The 23,222-nt window shown below is 40.3% G+C and overlaps 1 protein-coding gene across 1 annotated transcript; it reads left to right on the top strand.

Annotated features, from left to right (window-relative positions):
- The first annotated feature begins 1,804 nt into the window (after positions 1–1,804).
- Positions 1,805–22,607, top strand: LOC139742275 (solute carrier family 35 member E1-like). The gene is made up of 6 exons (XM_071652854.1): positions 1,805–2,148; positions 7,433–7,503; positions 12,433–12,570; positions 19,395–19,520; positions 20,102–20,347; positions 20,933–22,607. The coding sequence occupies exons 1-6, from the start codon at positions 1,812–1,814 to the stop codon at positions 21,059–21,061; spliced, it is 1,047 nt and encodes a 348-aa protein (XP_071508955.1). The 5' UTR covers positions 1,805–1,811; the 3' UTR covers positions 21,062–22,607.
- The last annotated feature ends 615 nt before the right edge of the window (positions 22,608–23,222 follow it).

Below are 23,222 nucleotides of genomic sequence, written 5' to 3'. Positions count from 1 at the left end.
ATAAGTATTCCTTGGCAACTAAATTCTGTGTGCAAAACATAAACATTACATTTTTTCTGTTGTTTTCTGGTAGGATTTATTCTGAACCCTTTCAGGTCCACGTTTTCGGATGTACAATCACAATATTTTATCTGTAATATGTTTCTCTTGTCTTCGCATCACACGGTCGGCACCCTGAAGGAAGAATCGGAGATCCGAATCGGATCGGATCGACGGAGATGTTGCGTATATGGCGCGCCATTTGTCCAATAATTTCGATAAACTGAGTTTATCTCCCCTGCCTTCCCCCCCCCCCCCCCCAAAGAAAAGTTCATCAGTCGATTAAACGATCTTTTTTTTTCCCCTCCGAGAGAGAGAGAAACTGTGTTTATCGAGTGATAAACAGAGCCGACGGACTGGGGGAGGGGAGCGGGAGGTTAAAGGGTCTCGATAATACATAGCAATACACAGAGTTATTCTAACCACTTAGGGCCCCCAATTTTTTTTTTTTTAAATCCGGAAAAGTAGCAACAAAAAAGCTTTTCTTTGTTGTTTTTCGTTTTTTGTTTTGGTTTTGTTTTTCCCGGAATTGGCACCAGAAATATAAAATGTCCCCTCCATTTTTGAAAATGTAGCGCCAGCCGTGAAAAAGTTTGCTTATCAACTGAAAAACACAGTTGCCAAGAAAAAAACCTAAGATTATCATGATAAACATAGTTTTTCACTCGATATATAGTGTTTTTCTCAAAAATCTCTCAAAAGCTGAAATGACCATGATTATCGTTAGGTTAGGGAAAATTCTGTTTATGGAGCAAAAAAAAAAACTTAGTTTATCAAGTAACTCTGTTTATAAAGCGATAAACTCATTAGTTTATCTAGCACACTACTAGGTTTATCAAGAAACTATGTCCATATTAAGTGCAAAACTACGCTTGTCAAGTGAAAAGCTATATCTATTGTGATAAACTTTGTTTTTCACTTGATAAACAGAGTATCTCTCGAAAAACTGAGTTTATCGACTGATAGGCCTATTCAAACACATTTTACTGGCAATAAACTCAGTATCGGAATTCTGTTTATAAAGCTATAACTTCATTAGTTTATCTAACACAAAAGTAGGTTTATCAAGAAACTCCGTTCATATCAAGCGGAAAAAAAAAATCTGCTTATCACGTGAAAAGCTATGTTTATCGTGATAAACTTTGTTTTTCATTCAATAAACAGAGTTTCTCTCGAAAACTGAGTTTATCGACTGATAGGCCTATTCAAACACATTGAAATCGGCTATAAACTCAGTTTCGGAATTATTAGGCAAATGGCGCTCCATATGCGTGTCGCTAGTTGATTTTCCGCATTCTACAGTCATCTCCATGGCCCATACATCGTGTATACTCGTATCAAGCGTCCGGTGCGTATGCGGGGGAGGGGAACACGTTTTATCTTTATTGCTTTGCCACGTACGATACCTGACTGACCTGCCAAGTGCCAACTCAACAACAAGATGCGGGATGAACGGGAAAATGGATTCACGGTCGGATCCGCATTTGCGCAGTTGTCCACCGGTTACGGCAAATATCGTGGTAGTTGTTAATAAGCAGGGTGAACCATATGTCGTCAACAAATCCTGGAGTGGAGACATTCCAACCGGCGTACGACATCGTTGATGATAACGAGCGAGAGCGTCGTTCTTCTTTTCTTCAGGCTTCGTATGACAGTGCGAAGTGCAGTGCAGTGGCCAGTGCGGAGTCTGAACCACCTCCCTGTCTGAACCGAGTGCGGCGCATCTGTAGTGCATACCGGTAGTTGTAGTTGTGCTGTCGACATCCACGAGCATGGCGCCGGCGGCTTTTGGAAAGGATGCTTACAGGGAAGGGGCCCGGCTGTGTTTCCTTTGCCTGATGTGGTATTTCAGCAGCCTCGGCCAAAATGTGATTAACAAGCATTTATTCAAGGAATTCCCTTACCCAACGACTGTTTCTATGACGCACATGCTTGCCGTGGCCATACTTTTGGAGCCCATTCTAAGACTGTGGAACGTTCCAGCACTAGAAATCATAGACAGAAGACAATTTTACGTATTGGTGCTGCCCCTTGCATTTGGGAAGTTCTTTTCTTCGGTTTCTGCAGAGTTTAGTATATTAAAAGTGTCTGTGTCATTCGCACACACAGGTGAGTTTGTGCATGTTCAGGCAGACATAACAACAGCCAAGCAAGTGTCACCATTTTCCATAAATCGTTAGTGATTAAAAACTCACACCAAGTCAAGGTTCAACCTTTGACTGCTTGCAAAAGCATTAAGGTTTTTAACCAAGAGTCTATGATCTACTGCAGCAGGCAGTTGAATTTTGGATGGCACTATGGTCAAATTATGGACAGTAGTAGTTGGGTTAACATTAAACTACTCATGTAGGAGACTAACTGCGACCAGCAGCCCCAACGTACAACGTACAGTGTTGGGGCTGCGCCGTTTTGGCATCGATATTTTAATGTTGTACCAAACGGGTGCCGTTCCGGCGCTGTATTTCCTTAATTTTTCAACAAAAACTACTGGGAATACTTACATGGGTCGACTAAACCTAAATGATTCACATCGGCGACTGTTTGATGCATTTCATTGCTTATGATGCAGAAAATGCTGTCTTATAAGGCAAATATCTTCAGCTCACCGATGCTCACTAAAACTCACAATCACTTGCACATGCGCACACAATGCATTCAGTGCAGTGCATTGACAGCTGTATTACTCGCTACATGATGCATATTCACCGTGCGATGATGCATTATTCATATCCTTCTGCGTCCGTAACGTTGACGTCATTGTTTACGCATGCGTAGATGCGTACTGATGGATATACACGTTCAAAATAGCAGCAAAGCTCTCCACTAGGGCAGACCGCCTACTCCTAAAAAATGTGGAAAATTATGCAGTTTCCAGATAAATTGGTGAGAAGGACCAAGGCAATGGGGTAGTGTATATTTCATTTTATATTGTCACTGTGTTTATGATGAACATTTAGCCATGGTTTATTTGTGAAGTTGCCGTATATGTGGCAATAGGGAGTTGTTCGTGATTCTCACTTGAACGAAACTGCGGGGTAGCCGCCAGGACCCCGCCGCAGAGCGGCGGGTCTCCGGGGCTAGTAGGAGACTAGACGTGCTCGTGTAGATTAGGTTACAGGCCGGCCGCAGCTCGTTATTCCAAAGATTCGTTATTCCGAAGGTTCATTGTTCCGAATTTCATTTTCGGATTAACCAATCTTCGGAATAACGAACCTTCGGAATAACGACACAAATTTTCGGATTAACGAACCCTATTTTATTTTCGGATTAACGAACCTGTAGGTATAGGGAATTTGCGTGTTTCAGATTAACGACCCTTCGGAATAACGAACCTTCGGAATAGCGAACCTTCGGAATAACGAACAGCACCCGTAGATTAGACAGAAAAATCTGATTGTCCGGAGGAGTTTTTTTTTCAATCATTTTTTTACTTTTACGGCCCTCCTCCATAGGCATAAACATATGACAACTTGTCCTACAACAATGTAGGAGGGAATTCCGGACGGCAGACCTAGTCTCCATTTGATATACATTGTATCTCTGACAACAAGATACAGTGGTCGATGCAAGGGGGGCGCACCGGGCGCACACCCCCTTCGATTTTGTTTTCTTTATTTCTAAATAAAAGAAGTACATTGTAAAAAGAAAAAGAAATCAAAGGGGGTTGCACCGGGTTCGTGTGCGCCCCCCTTTTTTTTCTTAAAAAAAAATAAATTATGCCTGAAATTGCAAGATGACCAATATAATAAAAAATCTCCCTACATTGGGAGAGGGGACACATCCTTTGTCAGCCAACTGTAGTAGCACCAGAAAATTGCACATGTGACATGGTGTAAGAAAAGCCTTTTTTTTTTGCTTGCTTTTACACTGTAAATCAGCTGATGATGCCCAGAAGTGGCACAAGAAAATTCTTGTTATGGCCTTTTTTTCGTTTTGCTTGTCAACTGATTAAACCTGGAAGTAACACCAGAAAAACATTATGTCGCTGGGGTGACAAAACCTCGTATCTGAAATTTTTGTGAAAATGACCAGATAATCAGTTTAAGTGATCGTCCTGTCCAAATCCTAGCAGTCTTACCCAAAAAATGAAGCCACCACAGCATGTAAAAGGAAAGGCTTTCCCATTTGATACAGTGCTTTGGCTGCCATGTTTTTTTGCTCTCCTGAACATTTGACATTTTGTAGATACATTGTACAAGGTCTTGTTGCCCCAGCGACAATAAACTGCTTTGCACTCCCCACCCCTTTACGGAATTCCTGGGTCCGCCCCTGAGATACAGACTAATCTTTCAGTCAAAGTTTAATGATGTGGATATTAATACAAGTTCATGTACCATCACGCCTTACCAGTAAGCTATTGAACGTATCAGGGGTCTTTCTCACAGTCGCATGCCTGACAAGCTTTTTCTCACACCTTACTCAAAGCAACCACCCAAAACATGGATTTCCAAGGTCCCACAAAAAAGTCATATTTTGAGTTTGTTTTTGTTTTCATTTTTGTTCTCTCTTTTTTTTTAATAGTTAAGATGAGAATAGACAGCTAAACTGGCATAAAAGTAAATACACGTGTACATACTGTAGTAAGTGTGCTTGAGATTGCACAATTTATATTATGTATGTAGCTTGAAAAGGCTAAAGCTCCTATGGACCTTGATACTTGTATGTCCATGGGAGGGGACATCCCATCCAGTGCTTTCCCTCTGCTTGGTCGCTTTGCTCCCTCGGGCACTACTGATGTGATGTGCTAATAAATCTCATGGTAGCTGCTCTGCTCTGTGTGACCTTGGCATCTAGAGCTGAGTTTAACATGACATGACTGGTACAGTGGGACATGGTACAATTTGTAGTGGCAATGGCGTGGCATGGCAATATTGTAGCAATATTGCTACAATGTATGTTAGCAACCCTAAAGAACTTGAGGCTGTTTCTTTTGCCTTTGAGAGGTGGTTCCCTCAATTTCTTCTTTTTTTTCTTTTTTTCTTTTTGATAGCGACTGTGCCGTATGTTTGGCCATTTCCAAACTTTGTGACTTGGTGCGATTACACAAATTTTGTATTGATTACACTGTACGTTACATAGATACATTGTACGGTATGTTTAGTAACTCCAGGGGGGTGGCTTTCCACCTCCCTGGTAACTCAGACCCACATCATGTACATGTACGCTGTACAGTACTACTGTAAATGTAATTTTGGTGATTTTTGCTTTGTTTATTTTTTATCTATTTTGACTTATATGTACAATTTACAACTTGCACTTCCCCCCCCCAAAAAAAAAAACCAAACAAACACAACAACAACAACAACAACAACCAAAAACTATGATCTATTGCTTCATCCGCACACTGTAATTCTTGTTTCTCCACTTGGTAAAGGCAGAAGTTACCCGGATGGTAATCATTGTGCACTTTAAAAGGTCACACAGCCATGCGGCGATACACTCAAGCAGCACATGCATGTAAATGAATGCTGTAGCAGACGACAAGAATTGTGCAACGCCTTCTATGCACATGCCGCACTTGCTACAAAGCACTTCCCCAGTTTTTGTGATTTTTGCAGCGATGCACAGGTTTTGCAGTTAACGTTGCATATTTTGCCCCATGGACATTGCCTTATGACTCGCTATAGATGATAATGCCAAATTTGAGTCTGAACAAGCAATCAATTTCATGTGAGTAAAACATATTAGATCTGAGATGGAACATTGAATTTTTAGATATTTTGTAGCTGTTATGAGGGTTGTCTCAATAAAAGTGTGTGAGTCCATGTCAGACGTCTGTTCTGACTAGATCCGCTCATAAATCTCACTCAACAAGGCCTATGATGAGAGGTTCATGGAACCACACTTAACATTGGAACATCCCCAGAAGAACGGACCTTTATAACACACTGATGCTGTGTAGCTAGTGCCACAACGTGGCACTGCCACAACGTGGCAATTAATGGCAGCCTCTGAATGTAGAATGCTATTTTAGATACGTGTATACACAGCATGCATGGCATGGGGTCCTTACTGTTGGCCAGGACTTTTATCATTTGATGAAAGTCCTGTTCTGTACTTTATAATTAGGAAATTGCAAACCACATTTCACAAAACCTGTGTTATTTGCATTGTGGGTTATACCTTGTGCAAGTTTGCATGCTATCAAAACTGTCAGGTTTTGTGGTTAAGTACTGCACATAATGCCTTTGTCAGTATGACCAGCAGATCCCCAAACAGGTGCAGGAAATAAATGACAGTAACCAGTTACATAATCCACAGGGTGCTTCACTTTTACATAACATCTTTTCTTTTTATCATTTGCCTCTCCGGACAAGCAGGTTTTCAAATTGTTGTAGAACACTTGCCCGAACATGAATTTTACTTGCCCAAAAAGGAAGTCCACATTAAGATCACGTGGAAGTCAAGTCAAACATTATAGTGTAATCATTTGAATAAACAGCATGTTTTTTGTTGGTTTGTACGCTCAACCACATTGGAGTATTAAACAAACTTGGTTCAATTGAGTCTTAGTGTTGCATTGCATTGTGACTTCTTCATGTACAGTGCAAGTATTACAATGTATCGGTACATGTATGTGCTAAATGAAATTAAGTGTGTTGCATTTCTTAACAGTCATTATCTTTGGGCTTCACAGTAGTTGCCTTTATGAGTGTGAAGGGGGAAAGAGGGAAAAAAGTTTGCTTCAAAACTTGTTGCTTGCCCAATTTGAGCAAACATTTTTTTTTTTTTTTTGTCTTTGTTCCAAAACAATTGCCTGACTTTGATTTTCGCTTGCTCCTGGCAATCGGGTGGCATACGGGTGTATGTTCATCAAATTGTGTTTTGTCAAGGTTGTTGTTTAAGCTATAATACCCGGTATGCTTACAATCTAAATCTCCCCACCCCATGCAGCATGTAATGTAGCAGGTTTATCTGGATGCACGCAGGTATTATAGAAGGTGCTAAACTAGGGTACTCAATACTAGAGTTATACTTTCAACATAGAGTAGTTTGATGTCATACAAATGTGAGCAAAATGTTTTGGTATGTCATGCAAAAGTGATGTTCAGGCAGTGATATCTAACATAAATTAAGCTAATTTCGAGGATAAGCTCTTGCCCCCCTGAACTGCGACGTGCGTCCACACGGCAAAGCGGGATATCCATGAAGGTGTACGAACTAGCTCATCATCGATTTACACTATAACTGTACCTGCATTGGACACGGCAATAATGGTGAATTTTGCTGCTAGGTTGTATCTGTCTATGGAATTACCCAACTACCCACCCCCGTGCCCCCATCCTACGTTGTATACCCAGTGTGTACTGTAACCCTAGACAATTACAAGATACAATGTATGGCTTGCTGTGTTAAAATTGTATTTTTGTTTCCTTTTCTTTTCTTTATGCAGTCAAAGCAACAATGCCTATATTCACAGTCGTATTATCAAGAATTGTGCTTGGGGAGAAGCAAACCAGAAAGGTGAGAGCTATGTCTTTGATTATCACAATGCTAATTTTGGACATTCTGGCCCATATTCACAAAGGTGTTTGAATTTAGTCCATGGTTTCCATTTCTGTAAATTTCTTCTGCATAAATGCAAGGGACACCAATAGACATCCAATGATAACTCACGCATTGATACTAGCGTGTGTAAGATGTTGATACGCCTTTTTCACACATGTTTTAGTCCATGGACAAAATTTAGACCGTGGCTTTGACTTTAAAGGGATTGTATATAGTTTTGATTGAGACCTACAACATGTCCATGTAACTTCAGGTTTCTAACATTTTTTTGGTGAGATAATGAGAAACCTCTTATGAAATATGAAAGAGCATGTAATTCTATGAGGAATTCAACGTTTATTTGATGAAAATTGGTTTTGAAATGGCTAAGATATCCAAAAAAGAGCGATTTTAATAAAGTGTGGGACCCACACTTTATTACGATCGTTTTGTTTTACTTTTACTTGTTTTTTGATGTTTCAGTCATTTTGTTTTTTGATGTTTCTTGATGTTTCTTTTACTTGTTTTTTGATGTTTCAGTCATTCCAAACCCGATTTTCATCAAATAAACTTTGAACTCCTCTTAAAATGGTATGCTCTGTACTATATCAGAAGTGTTTTCTTGGTATCTCGCTAAAAGTTAAAAGCCCAATTCTCATCTCCACCAATACTGTACCATCCCTTTAAACCACCTTCGTGAATATTGACCGATTCTGTGACACGCTATGTGTATTTTTGGCATGGGCGCAGCCATAGTGGGTGTCTTAGCCGACCCCCCCCCCCTTCCCATTCCCCACCCCTCTCCCTACATTAGCACGCGCGCAGAATGAAAAACTGCTTTAGCCAATGGGCGTCTCTTACTGAGTGCGCGAATGCTTGCTTAGTGCGCGAACCTTTGTTACAAGTGCGTGATAAACATGTTGCCCGTGGTGGGGGAGAGCAGGGGGGGTCGGCTCAGACACCCACTATGGCTGCGCCCAGTGCCATGAAATGTCTGCTGCCCTCAACGAACCCGAATCGGTCAATAGGCCAAAGTGTTTTCTCTCTCTTTATACTCGCAGGGCTGACATATTCATTGCTCACTCATCAGTTGTGCCACTTCTACATTGGATTTGGCTTGGGTGCAATGTACTGTGTACAAATCTTATCTGGGTATACATGTAAGTGCACGTCTGCCCAAGATGCATGATAAGTTTGTAGGTTTCCTCTTCCTGGCACGATAAAACAAGCCAAGTATACAATACTGTATAAGAATGATGTGCTGTACTTTATGCTTTATAAAAAGCCATTAAGATAAGAGTTGAGATTAATTAAAAAAAAAAAAAAACTTTCATGGAGAGCTGCACATTACACTTTTATAATGATGACAGAAGAAGTAGGAGTAGGAAAGAAAGGGCTTGAGTAGGAAGGAAGCACTTTAGACGAAGGGAAATTTAGAAAGAATGCTGGTGATCTTGAGACCGTGGTACTAGACTGAAATAGAGAGTTTGTAAAGTATAATCAGTTGTTGAATCTTCTGGTGCTAATGTTGCAGTCACAGCGGACGGGTGCAAGTAACTCACTGTTTTCATTTTGACCTGACCTGGCTTTCCTCTTGAATGAACACGTTTCGCACGAAAACCGCTAGGAAAGTGTCGCAGCAAAACTGCTGTAACTTAACTATTTATTCATATTTTTTGATAATCCAAACGGTCATAAAAAGTAAAAAACCTCATTTTAACCTGCCATTATGTTACCTTTTTTAAATAACGACGATAAAATATTCCAAAATGGAGCATAACTTCACTCTCAAAACGGAAAATAATTGTCAGAAATCGTTGCTAAAATTTCACATTTTGACTTCGTGAACAACAAAAAACTTTCAAGTATGTTACTAAGTAGAGATGTATTTCTTTCCGGAACTCTAAAATATCACATTCGAGAAGTCATGCGTCCGGATATGTCTGGAAATAATCAAAAGTGGTGCACTTTCTACCTTCGTTCCGAGCACGAAATTTCATAGTCATTCGCACTTGGGAAGACAGGGTACAGTCCCACGTACCCACATCTTTTTCGCTCTCACGTCACCTGTACTTCAGTGCCATACGGCACTGCTGTGCTCTGATCGTAACTCGTACCGCGACCGGGAATTGAATTCGTAGTTGTAATGTCACTTGTAAAATCTGCGTAAAGTCCGAATAATCCAATGTCATGAATTTGCAACTGGTATCATAGCTGATAGATATTCACATTTTTGCTACATTCTTTTTAATAGGCCAGTTCTGATAACGTAAGTGCTTGTTTTTGAGGTGGCGAAGTCCCCTGCAGCACACTGCTACATTGTACTTATCGACACCCCGCGTCCCACTCTCATAGCATGCGTGTGCAGTGTACTAGGCATCCGCAGCAGCCACCTCGCATCGCACAGTAACAGTACGCTGCATTGCATCGACCAATCAGCTCACTGGATCGAAGCAGCATGGGAAAGTCGATTCATTGTGCAAGTGCGAATCAGTTTTTCTTAGAATATGACGTCATTATTCTCGTTTGCTGCTCCGAGATTTCTGACAAGATACCTCATTTATTTTCACTTGTAACTTCAAAAATAGGTCTTCGGCAAAGCGAACAGGGCTACATTAACATCCGCACATGTCTTATGAATATGTATGTCAAGTTTCATGAATATTAAGTGGTGGGTTTCAGGGGAGTTAATTATAGTCGTCCGCTGCGACTGGTTGTTGATGGATGATTTGTGAAGGGAATACAAGAACATAGGTTGAGGAAGAGATCAAGTGGGGGGGGGGGGTTAATTTCATGCATTTTGACAGATTTGTCTACAGCTATTGGATACATTCAACTGTATTGCAGATAATTGATGCAAAGTGGCAAAACGTGCAGGCACAAGTAGTCAGTACACAAATGACGCACAGGTCTGAGTGCATCGATCGGAATTGTGTGCATAAGGTAACTATGGAGTGCTTAACCCACGAGGCGAAGCCAAGTGATTTTAGGCTAAATTCCATAGTTACCGCAGTAACACTATTCCAACTGATGCACGAAAAGACATGTGCGTCATCTGTGTTATAGAATGGGGACAATTTTTTGCCAAAAAACAATTTTTCGGTCATGTTACCCAATGGCAAATTTACTAGATGTGATGTCCTTTTGGCTTGCCATAGAGAGCCCGAAATCATGCATCCAGTAATTACTGGATGCATGGCAAAAGTACTGGATGCATGATTTTTCAGGCAATAGGCATCTCGTACCGAGTGCGCAAACACTTGCTTAGTGCGCAAACCTTTGTTTCAAGTGCACATACTCTTGCTACAAGTGTGCGATAGCATCTTTACCACTGTGAGGCAGCGTGTGGCCAGTAGAAAATCCTCACATAGTACTCAACCAATGAGATTACAGGATTCTCGCTACCCATTTTATAACACATACTGGTCAAATATGAGTACAATTCATATTTATTGTATGATTTGATACAGGTAGGTTTCAACATGAAGGTGTGTAACATGATACCATTTGTTATATTCAAAGTGTAAGGTTTAGAATTAAAGATACATAGTTCAGCATATTTTAATGACTTGATAGTTACCTGAGAAATTTTGAGAAGTACCACGGTACGGTACATGTATATCTGACAGGTACATTGCAGGTTGCAGTGTTTTTGTTTGTTAAGGGTGTGTCTGCTGAAAATTCCAATGGCCTATTTTATCTGAGTGGATATGATGTCATTAGTCACTTGGATTTTTTTTCTTTTTGAGGATGCTTGCATATTATTTCCAGATCACACATTGGATTAATAGTTTTCCATGGTTCCATTTGACCGAAGTAGCACATAAAAAGTTTTGAGTACACTTCTGTTCCAATACAGAGCAAATAGCATTTAAAAAGTTCAAAATCAGTTGTGTGTGAATTCCATCTCACAGAAAATCAGTTGTGTGTGAATTCCTTCTCACAGAAAATTAGCAAACCATGGAAGTTTGAATATGAGCTAATGTAAACTAAAATCTTGTATTGCAATCACATAAAGCACTCACATTCTAAAATAGTCCAGCTATTGTGCACTTACAGTGTCAAAGGAAAGGACAAAGTGCAGTCAACAAAATTTTGTACAGTAATGTACATCTGTATCTTCAGTGTATTTTATGTGCTTGTATACAGGGAATAATTTTCCTGGTATGACATCACAATTTGCTGTGCATGTATTTCATACCCCTGCTTCAGAAACTATCTTTTGTGTAGGAAGTTTTCTTCTGCAGAAGTGTACAGGATACCATTTGAAATGTTATTCATTAGCTGAACTTGGTAAACAAATATAAGTTGTAAATTTATTCGTGCTGGAACATAATGATTTGTGGTGGTAATTGTAATTGTACAGCAAGAGGGCCTTTGACAAATATCAACTGTAGGTAGACTGGCTACAATATGATGTACACATGTGACTAGCTATTGTTAAGGGTCTACATTTAGTACCCCTTTCAGTTGAAAAAGTTGAAAGCCTCTTTCTGACATTCTGTGGACATTCCCCCCCCCCTTCATTCTGTATCTTATACTGTATACGCCAAATATTTCGCGAGGTTTTTATTTTCGCAAATTTCTTCGAGTCAGGTGCTAGTCGCGAAATTAAAGACACGCGAAAATATTGACTCTGATCGCGATGTGACTGTGACATATGCGTGTACACTTCTCCGTTTAGTACAGGACTCCACGATCGCGAATTTAACCACAAGCTAAATCGTCGGGAAGTCCCGATTCGCGAAAATTTAGACTCGCGAAATATATGGCGTATACAGTAATTTCATTTGATGAAGAAGTGTATATGATTGTTATAGTTTTTGGTTTCATTCATTACCAGAAATGTTACCATGTTTTGTTTTTGTTTGTTTGTTTTTGTTACCCACCCTGTGTTGGTCTCAGATCTACCTGTCGTTATTCCCCATCATCCTTGGTGTGATGATTGCCACTCTGACAGAGCTCTCCTTCGACACGTTCGGTCTCATGGCAGCCTTAGCGTCTACGATAACTTTTGCCCTGCAGAATGTGTATTCCAAGAAGGTGAGTATTATAATGTATTATAAAATGGGTTCTAGAATGTAGCCAATTGGAAGCGCTGAAATGAGTCACGTGTGCGTGCATTATTTTCTTCAGGTAAGCACTAAGAAGAGTCTCTCTTCCACCTCCCTGGCCTGACGTACGTCACAATGTTTTACACTAGCAGTGCGCACTCAATCAGTTGTTACAAGTGCGTCACGCGCTACTATACGCGCTGTCAATCCTGTAAACAACTTCTAGTTTGGGCCGCGGGCTGCCACAACAGCCGGCGGCCTTTCTTGTGCATAACAGTACGTGGCGTACGTATACTCTTATACGTACGTACAGTACTAGGTGAGTGTGCGGGATTTCCGAGTGCGACGTGCGTAAATGTTTGGGACGAACGTCTTCGGACATCTTGACTTTTGAGCGAGTGCTACATGTAGCTGACTGGTATTGACCCACAAAGGTACGTGAATAATGCTGTTAGTTTTCGACCCATCCTATACTATAATACTCGAAGTTGTTGTTGTTGTCGCGGCCTTATGTATTTCCTGTTTTATTTCGGCGTTGCTGGTTTGTCTATCTCCTCCCGAGCCGTCGGCTCCGGGCAGCTGCGACCGGTGCCGTCGGCCGCAGGAGAGTATCCTTCATCGAATGGCGCGGGTTTCGTCCCCTCTCCGCCTCCGTGTCGACGTCGAGGGCGAAAAAGAAAAATTAATTAGCAACATGCATAATGCATTTTTGTGCGTGACGAAAGAGCCGAGCGTTTCAATATTCACGGAACCTGCGCTGGCCTCCTGCTTTCTCGATCTTCCATCTTTTAGCTTGCAGAGACACTGGGGGATACTAAAGATGATGGTGCAGCGAAATCTCTGACATCTTCCGGCGGACGGGCACGCACACACACAATGTACCTCGCAGAACTCTACACACTCTACACTGTGTGTATAGTTCTGTGATGTACCTTTGCCTCCGCCTGTTACGTGTACTGAATGTATTGATGATGGTTACACGAATCTGTGTGTGCGTGATATGGACTACAAGGGCATTTACGTACAGTTCGCCATTATTGGCGTCCCCAAATGAAAACAACGAACGTTGTTATGTAATTGTATTTTGCACAACTGCAGAATACTATATGCAGCTCAGGTACGTCATTTAGTTTGCTCGCCGTTTGCTCTCAAGTCCGATGTCATTTGTACGCAGACTGTTTAGGACGCGGCTAAATATATTTGCCCTTCCATATCAGATTACACGCGCAGCTGTGTCCATTCGTTTACTGCAGAGCTGCTGTAATCATACATATTCATAAGATGAGCGGACGTAGAGGAAAACCTCGCTTTGCCGACCGCCTATTTTTAAAATTGCAAGTGGAAATAGAATGTGTGGTTCTATGGTCTATCAAACCAAGTTTTGGTGACACAAAAAAAAGAGGGAGCAAATGAAGACGAATGCAGTGATGTATATATGTTCTTCTTTCTTCCATAACATGGGAAAAATATTAAATACGAGGTCGTGAGACCCTACTCCCACGGGTGCCTATTAAACCTGATGACTATGATCTCCCCCTCCCCAAATAATAACAATGATAATAATAATAATAATAATAATAATAAGGATAATGATAATAATAATATAATAATAACTATAATAGGAGCAATAATTGTAGGCCTAATATTGATTATGATAATGTACTGTCTGAAGCAGATGTAGTTCTATATGATATATCAAGCTAAGTTTTGGTGATTAAAAACAAAAAGGAGGGAGCAAAATTATGAAGACGAAAATATCTTATTTTTCTCTCATAACGTGGGGAAAAGAAACATGAAAAAAAAAAAACACAAAACAAACCGAGGCCTTGAAACCAGCCGTGGATTCCCGCGGGTGCCCGCGTGGATGCAAGAGCAGGGGGTAATCAAAGTCATAGTGTTAATATCTTCCCGTTTTGACGGGAACAACCTGTGGGCAGAACTTTCGGGGAATCTCATTTGCGTTTTTGGTAATTTTTCCCTGAATGTTTTTGTTTTTTGCCCTGCGGAGGTGGAAATGTGTGAGTGCGTGAGGGCCGGGGGGGGGGGGGGGGGGGGGGGGGGGGGGGGGGGGGGGGGGAGGGGTGAGGGGCAACAAGACAACTGTTGGACTTCAACGGGTGCAAATAACCCCTCGAAACTGAGTTCTATAATAAAAGCAAGTAGTGGCAGGAATGATCCCTACCAATGGACCGGATCGCCGGGCATATACTACAAAAATGTATTATAAAATTTCTGGGAAGGGTGGTCATTTAGAAGACAGCACAATTAATGAAAGAATGAGAAGACTTTTCTTTTTATTTCTTCAATAAAAATGTGCAAAATCGTATTATGAGAAAAAAAAAAATAAAACCCTCAGACCCGTGGATTTCCACGGGTGCTGCTAGTTTTATAAAACTAATGATGCACAGGATTATTTCGTGGCGTTAGTGAAGGTGCGGCTCACTCTCGAGTATTGACAACGGTTGCAAACATGCACTCGGCTGCGCCTCGTGCATGTCGCACCATTGTCAATACTCTCGAGCGCGCCGCACCTTCACTAACACACTCTATCCTGTGCATCATTAGTATATTACTACATACAGTCATACAGTACAAGGAGGAAAGGGGTGAAAGGTCAACCTGTAGTGTAGTCAGGAAAAATGATTTCATGGATTGACTGATATTCACGATATTATCAATATTTAAATGTGTTCATTGGATCCAAGTTTAGCCAAGTTCTCTCCTTTGTTAAAAGAGTTAAAGGGATGGTATATAGTATTGGTTGAGGTGAGCATTCAGCTTTTAATGTTTGGTGAGATGTTTAGAAACCACTCTGTAAAATGTTTAAGAGCATAGGGGATTTGAAAGTTTATTTGATGAAAATTGGTTTTGAAATGACTGAGATATCCAAAAACAAGGTAAAACAAAGAGATCCTAATAAAATTTGTGGCATGGCACATTTCATTAGGGTAGCTTTTTTTGATATCAGCCATTTCAGGACCAACTTTATCATTCAAATAATAATGATTCAAATAAAGTGTGATTTCCTCGTAAGAATTCTATGTTCTTTTATATTTCATTGAGGTTTCTCATTATCTCACAAACACACACACACACACACACACACACACACATAAAGTTGAAAACCTGCAGCTCCAATTAAACCACAGTTGTACCATCCCTTTAATACTTCCTGCCAATTTTATTGCAGTGGTCCTGATTGCAATTTTTAACCATAATTTGCAGATTGTGTTACGAGTCGTGATATGCCAATGAATCATGCATGATTCTTTTGCATATCACTGTACAGCTGTGACATGTATGTATATGGTATATGGTATATATATGGTATGGTATATGTGCCATATACAGTTTCTGAATATGGCATATATACAGTAACTGATTGAATGGGCTGAATTGATCAGGGAGTGGGGATGATGGACATTTGATTCTGCACACCACTTCTGATGAAGATCTAGGGCTCTTTTTGTTACAGCTCCACCAGGAACCTGGCCCTTGAAGTAGAGAGAGTGTGTGGTTTAAACGTTCTCAGAGGTAATGATCTACCTCTTGTGGAATTGTGCAGGTATGGATAGTGCCACCAGTGTACAAATCCATAGCTAGCCCCAAAGTTACTGTACGTTATGATGCAGAGTGAAGGTAGACAGAGGCATACTACAAAAGTGTACATTTTGTATTGTAATCTGGCTTTAATGCTAGTGGTGTACAATGCTTTAATCTTCATTGTAATCGACATCCAATTCATTCAGGAATAAAACTGAAATGCTGCTTTCTGCGACCACACCCTACAAATAGATCCTGTGTTCACTCAACAGTTGTAATGATTGTTCTCTGACCTTGCAGTGTTCAGGCTAAAAGGGCTACTATTGTTATAAAAACGAAACAAAACAAAAAACGCAAGTATTTGCCATACTCTTACTGTAGGCATCTGGCTTGTATCTTTAACAGCATGTGTCCTTATTATAATCCAGGATTGTGCAGTCTTTACATGTCAGAAGGTAATTCACAAGATGTAAACTACATGGTTACAAAGAGTTCCATTTCCCAGATCTGAATCAGTCAGGACACAATAGTTGCGAAATGTTGGGTTGGAGTCATCTCCTACGACCATGATTCAACTTAATCAGACCTTCTCACCTGCCAGTATTTACAAGTGATGTCTATTACCTACAACAGGGCTCAACGTTCAACTTTTTTCACTGGTGGCCCTTTACAGAGGCACTAAAATCTTTGCATTTAAGATTTGGGTGGCCCAAAGAAGAAATAAAGAATATATAGTAACAGGACTTGAGGAAGTGAGGTATCACTGGAAAGGTCTATTTTGCATTTAAAATGATAATGTACTTCAAATGTTTAAAGATGATATTTAACCCATTTTGCGATCAAACTCTTTCAAGTGTTTAACAGCTTATGGCCATGCAAATTGATATTAAAATTGATAAATATCACTTGCACAAAACTCTAGAAGATATTAAAGAGAGTTTCATTTTGCAATCAATTGATTATGTAACCACAGTGGTCATTCCAATGACTCTGTCAAATGGTGTGTTAGGTAATTGTACGTGCACGAAGTGTGATAATTTGTTACTCCGCCAAGGGCGGAGGTTATGTTTTCATTGCCGTTGGTTTGTTGCGTGGTTTATTTGTCTTTGTACAAAATAACTCAGAAAATTGTGAACAGATTTGGATGAAACTTACAGGAAAGGTTAAAGAATGACACAAGGAACAGATAATAACATATTTTTAGTGATGCTGGAATTTTTGTGGATTTTATGAAGGATTTTTGATATTTTGGCAGGTGGGGTCAATGAAATTTGGAGTTCAATTTTTAGGTTTTCATATACACACTAAAGTGTGTGCTCTAGTTTCTGCTAGGGCGAGGCACACCACACAGCTAGAAGTTGATGACGTAACAAAAGGCTTCTACTGTAAACATCACTATTTTCGCATGATTAATTTTTCAAGCTAAGAGGCACAAAAACGTAATCGCTGGTTGTTGGATTTGCATTGCGCAATAATCAACCCATTCACAATGTGCAGAGAAAGTTGTGAAGATGTTTTTGCAGGTTTTAGAATTCGTGCTAGCCAGACACACATTAGAAAATCCAGTGACTTCAGCAAGCATGCGTATGGGTGAAAATCACTGATCTCTATGGAAGAACAAGATCAGTGGTGGAAATCAGAGACTCCAACCCAAAGTATCTTCTGATCTGGAGATTCTCCCATCTGAAACCCCTAGCAAACGGGAGACTCAAAGTTGATGTGTGCGAAGCGCAAAATTCCCAGGGTTCTAGATGCTCTCTGGTGCTATCTAAGGCTTATTTTTTCAACATACGATAGAAATATGTAAGAAATCCTTTCCAACGGGAGACAAAGAGCCAGGGCGGGAGAACGGGAGATTTTGCCAAAATGGGTTTTTCGGCGGGAGATCTTCCGTTGAAAACGGGAGAGTTGGAGTCTCTGGGAAATGAGTTGCGTGGCAGGGGTCTGCGCTCTCAAAGTGCTTCTCTAGCTTACAATCGTACAACATAAGTCTGATTTTGCTGAAGCGCAGTTGATTTACAGCTGTATTTTCATCAGGGAGGTGGAAAGCAATTTATGTGTCACTGTGTTCGGGTGTGTGTGGGTGCATGTGTTTACATAGTATGGGATATGCTGTCTTTATTGAGAGCAATTCATCTCTCTTTATTGCAGTTGTAATCAAATAATCACCATGAAGGCTTAGTGTACTATTGGCAATTACTGCAATTTGCCAATATGTAGTGTTGTTTGTCAAGTAAACTCTGAGTTTGCCACACCTGTTACCGAATCAATAACTTGTAATATGCTGTTACAGGCTATTAAATACTTTGTGATTTTGATTAGTTTAGGGTGAAACGTGACACGTGCCATTGTGTTTGCATGCACATCTGGGGAGAAAATACTTACATTGTATGCTGGTGGTTTTATGGGAAATTTGAAAGAACAAGATTGCATCTATCCCCCCCCCCCCCCCCCCCCCATGCCTCCAATGTCGGCTGACTATTAAACTCTCTAGTGACTGTTAGAAATGGGTTTTTTGTGCCACGTCTCATGTCTCACTTCTCAAGTCTCACATGTGCATACCATGTCTGTGTGTGTTGTGTGTGCTAGAAATGTGTTTTTGTATCAAGTCTCTCATGTGTTTGTTTGTTCGTTTGTCTGTTTGCGCATGTTTGTGTGTGTGTGTGTGAGTGAGTATTTTACAGTTAAAATTGCCGTGCTGAAGCTTGCACATGATGATAACTCTCATAATCATTATTAGTAAGGCAAATCTTTAGATGCATTGCATTTTGATTTGTTGAGACTCTAGGGTTACAAGATATGGCCTCTCTCTTTTTTAGAGCCACCTAGGCAATCAATTTTTGTCTTCACCAAAGAAGGTGCTCAGCATTTACATTGAGAAAGTGCACTTGGTAGTATGTTATGCCTAGCAGGGTTATGAGAATATGTTTTCAAAGTATGATGGCAAGAAACATTGTTCTAGTCTGATATATAAGTACCCCACCTTCCAATTAAATGTCTTTATTCATGACTTAACCTTTATTTGTAATTATTAATTCATATGTACAACTGTAGATTTACTCTGTATTTATTCATTTTGTCAACCGTAATAATCTATTGATTGTTTATTTGTACATCTATTTACTATCGACATAATCCAGTCATTGGTGGCAGGATATCTTAACACTTAATCCATCATCTAGACTGTAGACTTCTGTAAAAAATATGGGTTATAAATGCTCACTTTTATTCCTCCCCCCCCCCCCCCCCCCTTTGCTGTACATCCAACAGGCCCTAGCTGACCTAAAGATCCACCATCTACGGCTGCTGCTGATGCTAGGACAGCTTGGTTCACTCATGCTGCTACCCATTTGGGTCTTCCTCGACTTCCGCAGGATCATCGTGGATAGAAAAATGGTGAGGACTGGACCAGCCTAGGACCGGCATGGAGTACACAATTATTGGGCACCGTCATAGCTAGGCAGCTAAAGAAGTGGACTAAGGGGAGGGAGGGGGGGGGGGGGGGAGGGGGGGGGGGGAAGGAAAGGAAATGGACTGTTCTAACACATGGGCTAAGATGTAGAGGTCTGGGCTAGCCTAATTTCATGCAGACTTTGCCAGCATAGTGCGCATAACAATAGGTCAGTCCTTTAACTTACTATAAGCAAGTCGACACAAAGTCAATTTGTTGTGAGTAAAGTGCAATAAATCAAAACATAACAAATCAAGTATGAATTTGGTACAGTCAGAAAAGGAAAGGCCATGCAGAAAAAAAGATATGATAATAAACAGTTCAGCTCTTGGTGTTAAGAGCATTATCTACTGGAACAAATAAAAGGAAGAGACGATTTTTCCATTATGTACAACCTAGGTAATGTATGGTGTTATAGGTCTTGCAAAGTGAGAAGCGGTTTTCTGGTCATTCCCTTTGTTCATGCTACATTATAGGATATTGCCTCATAGTATTCTCTTGCCATTAATACTATTCCTAATCACAGCTCCAGACGGTCAGCTGGCCTTACACGTTGACCCTGCTCTCCTCGAGTGGCTTCCTCAACTTCTCGCAGAACATCTTTGCGTTCAGCGTCCTCAACCTGGTCACGCCGCTCAGCTACTCCATCGCCAACGCCTCCAAGCGCATCTTCGTCGTCCTCATCTCACTGGTGATGCTACGCAATCCGGTCACTCCCCTCAACGTCATCGGCATGATGACAGCACTGCTCGGGGTCACATGCTACAATTTGGTAGGTGACCTCTTCAACTAAAATGCATGCTCTGATACCTCCTTAGTGTGCTGCCGCCATCCCTTCCTTCGACGCGAAGGCCAGATGCGTGTCCTGTAGGTGCACGCACAATTCCTGTGTATGCTCGGGCAGGTGTCTATGGGAAATGCGTATTGTAGCAAAATCAGTCCGTCTTCAATGGGTTAAGATGACTAGCGCTGTGTAAGACACAGTCTGTGCCCAGTAGCTACAGTTATTATATTAACGATATTAAGGGATGGGAGAATATTAATGTATGGTTTTCAGTAATACTAGTGATGCTGATTGTAAAAGTGCTGACAGTGAAAATAACAGTTATGATAACAGTGGTGAGGGAAATAGCATTATTAGTAGCAGCTGTGAGATTATTGGAAATGATAGTGGAATAACAGAGAGAAGGACAGAGGCAGAGTGACACTGAGAGTGATAATGATAATCCTTCTGTTGCTTTCTTTCAAAGAATTATAAAAAAGGGGTATTTGGGAGATTATGCAGAGTAGAGAAATTGATGTAAGCTCAATTTTGTGAATCTCACCCCCATTCATGTTGTATGATTTCCTGTTGCAGGCCAAGTATGAGCACAACAAGGTGAGCAAGAAAGACTTGCTGCCGATGGTTGCTTCCGACCTCGTTGACGGGCAGATCATGTCGGAGCACGAGAAAATGAACGGGCATGCCAAGGCGTATGATGTATGACGGCAACTGAGAAGGGGTATCAGCATCACCCCGCGGCTTGGACGGAACAGAGACTCGCAGATAATTGATGTGTAGATAACAGTTTTTGTATTTCTTTTCTTTTCTTTTCTTCATTTTTTTTTTTTTTTTTTTGGATAGAGTCATAAGCCTAGCATGCTCCATTGGAGGCTACATGTTTTTCTTCCCAAAAATGATAACAATTTGTTTACATTCATATCCAGATCTGCATAGTTTTAGTAGGTGAGAGGGTTAAATCATTGAGTTTATTAGGATTGACAAATTATTTTAGATCCATGCAGAGCTCAGGATCACAAAGTAATGTTTGCAACAGTATTGGACATCTTTTCTAGTGGAGGTTGAAATTTAAGTCCATATCTGTGGCAGAGTTTGTAGCTTTATTCAGCTATTTTTACTTACCTGGGCATGATTTATTCTTGACATGATTTATACAGAAAACTTGTTTTTTAATGGGAAATCATTTGGTAGTTTGGACATCGAAAGTTTAACAGTTTGAGGGTTTTGAGGTCTTGGGGTTATTTCAAGTTGTTATGAATTGTGATGAATAAAACAGTTCTTTTTGGTTAATTTTTGTGATAGGATTTTTATCTGGACCATATTGGGCATCAAGTGGGGGATATGTCATTTACATTTCAGGATTTTTTTTTTTCTTCTTAATTTCTGTTTTTTCAGTGATTAATGCATTACTGAATTTTTATATTTGTCTAGATACTTTTGTTCAATCCCCTTATTGCAGTGCTGCTTTCGATTAAGCACAGCACAATCAGAATAGTTTTGATGCAAATAAGTCCTTTTTGCATTTTTTTTTTCAAATTTTCTCTTTGGGCCAGAAAGTTGTTGTTTTTGTTGAGCTCTCTTATTGCAATGACTGACAGATGAGTAAGAATTTAACTTTGATGCCATTGTAGGATCAAATAGCAACAATGACTGACTGAAGTTGTAGAGACAGAGTAGTGGCATATGTGTTTGACTGTAATCATATGCTGCAGAAACTCTTACTATGCAAAGCATGGAAACGCACTCCGATAGAGCAGGGCAGTATCTTCTCTCATCAAAGCAATAGACCTGAGAAATACATAACAGTGATGGTACCATGACCCACAAAAAAGGAAGAATTTCTTATCAATTTATGAAATATGAGCAGATGTAAACAATTAGTTTTTCTTTGAGAAAAGAGGAAAGAAGACAAAAACACAAAGTACGCATCAATTTAGTGGTCTCTGTTTTGCAGCCTTGCTGATATTCCTTCGATGACCGCCATGTAAATATATGTACACTAGAGTCAGTTTTTATTTATGTTTTTAGTTTGGTAAATGATGACCTATGTTCCTGTACCTGGTTGTATAAGAAAGGGTATAAAGTGTAGCACAAGGCACTACAGGAGTTCATGTGAGTATTACCAGTGATGGCACGTCTATGTAACTCGTAAGTTAAAAAGAGCCAGATTCAGTTACACAGCTATGCCTAAGATTGTGCGTTTGAATGTGTGTATGTTTGTGTGTGTCTGTGTGTGTGTGTGAGTGTGTGAGTGTGTGTGTCAGAGAGAAAATGAGACAGAGAAAAGCTTATGAATAGTGCCCTCAAAGTTGGGTGCGAGTAGTGTTCACGTGGAGGTGGAGATACAACATGGATGAATTGTACTTTTTACAGGGTACATTGATACAAACTCTATGGAGATGTTCAAATGACGGGACGGGTCAGCTAGTCATAATGTCCAATTACTGGTCATGTCCTCACAAAGCAATCATTTTGTAGTCTGCTTATATATATTTATATCTGTCAAAATGTTCCATGTGGTATATCCCGAAGATCAAACTTTTTTCAGGATAGAAGCACCCATGTGCAAAGCTTTGAGATGGTTTTAATCAGGAAGAAAAAAAACACAGGGATCTGTGTAGCTTGAGAATTGCGACTTGTTGTTAATACTTCATAGCATTCATTTTTTCTTCTTCTTCTTCTTCCTCTTCTTTTTTTTTTTTTGTGGGGGCGGGGGGGGGGGGGGGGGGTGGGGATGGGCATTGTTAAGTATTTACACCAGAAATTAATTCAAACAAAATAAAACGGTGAATGAAACATGCCTTGGTTAAGTATTTTGGAAGAAAAGAACAAAAACAAGTATTTTCATGAAGAGATACAAATGTAC

This window comes from Diadema antillarum, unplaced genomic scaffold, assembly GCF_040938485.1.
Source record: "Diadema antillarum isolate AM-2024a unplaced genomic scaffold, OU_Dant_1.0 seq00000993_RagTag, whole genome shotgun sequence".
NCBI classification, from domain to species: domain Eukaryota; kingdom Metazoa; phylum Echinodermata; class Echinoidea; order Diadematoida; family Diadematidae; genus Diadema; species Diadema antillarum.
Note: the sequence above shows the minus strand (reverse complement) of the source record. Positions and strands in the feature narration are given on the sequence as shown.

What these genes read in the sequence shown, in the direction of transcription:
- LOC139742275 (XM_071652854.1), top strand. Translation starts at nt 1,812, where the DNA reads ATGGCGCCGGCGGCTTTTGGAAAGGATGCTTACAGGGAAGGGGCCCGG. An exon ending in AGAATGTGTATTCCAAGAAG is followed by an intron (nt 12,571 to 19,394) that starts GTGAGTATTATA and finishes TACATCCAACAG; the next exon opens with GCCCTAGCTGACCTAAAGAT. An exon ending in TCATCGTGGATAGAAAAATG is followed by an intron (nt 19,521 to 20,101) that starts GTGAGGACTGGA and finishes TCCTAATCACAG; the next exon opens with CTCCAGACGGTCAGCTGGCC.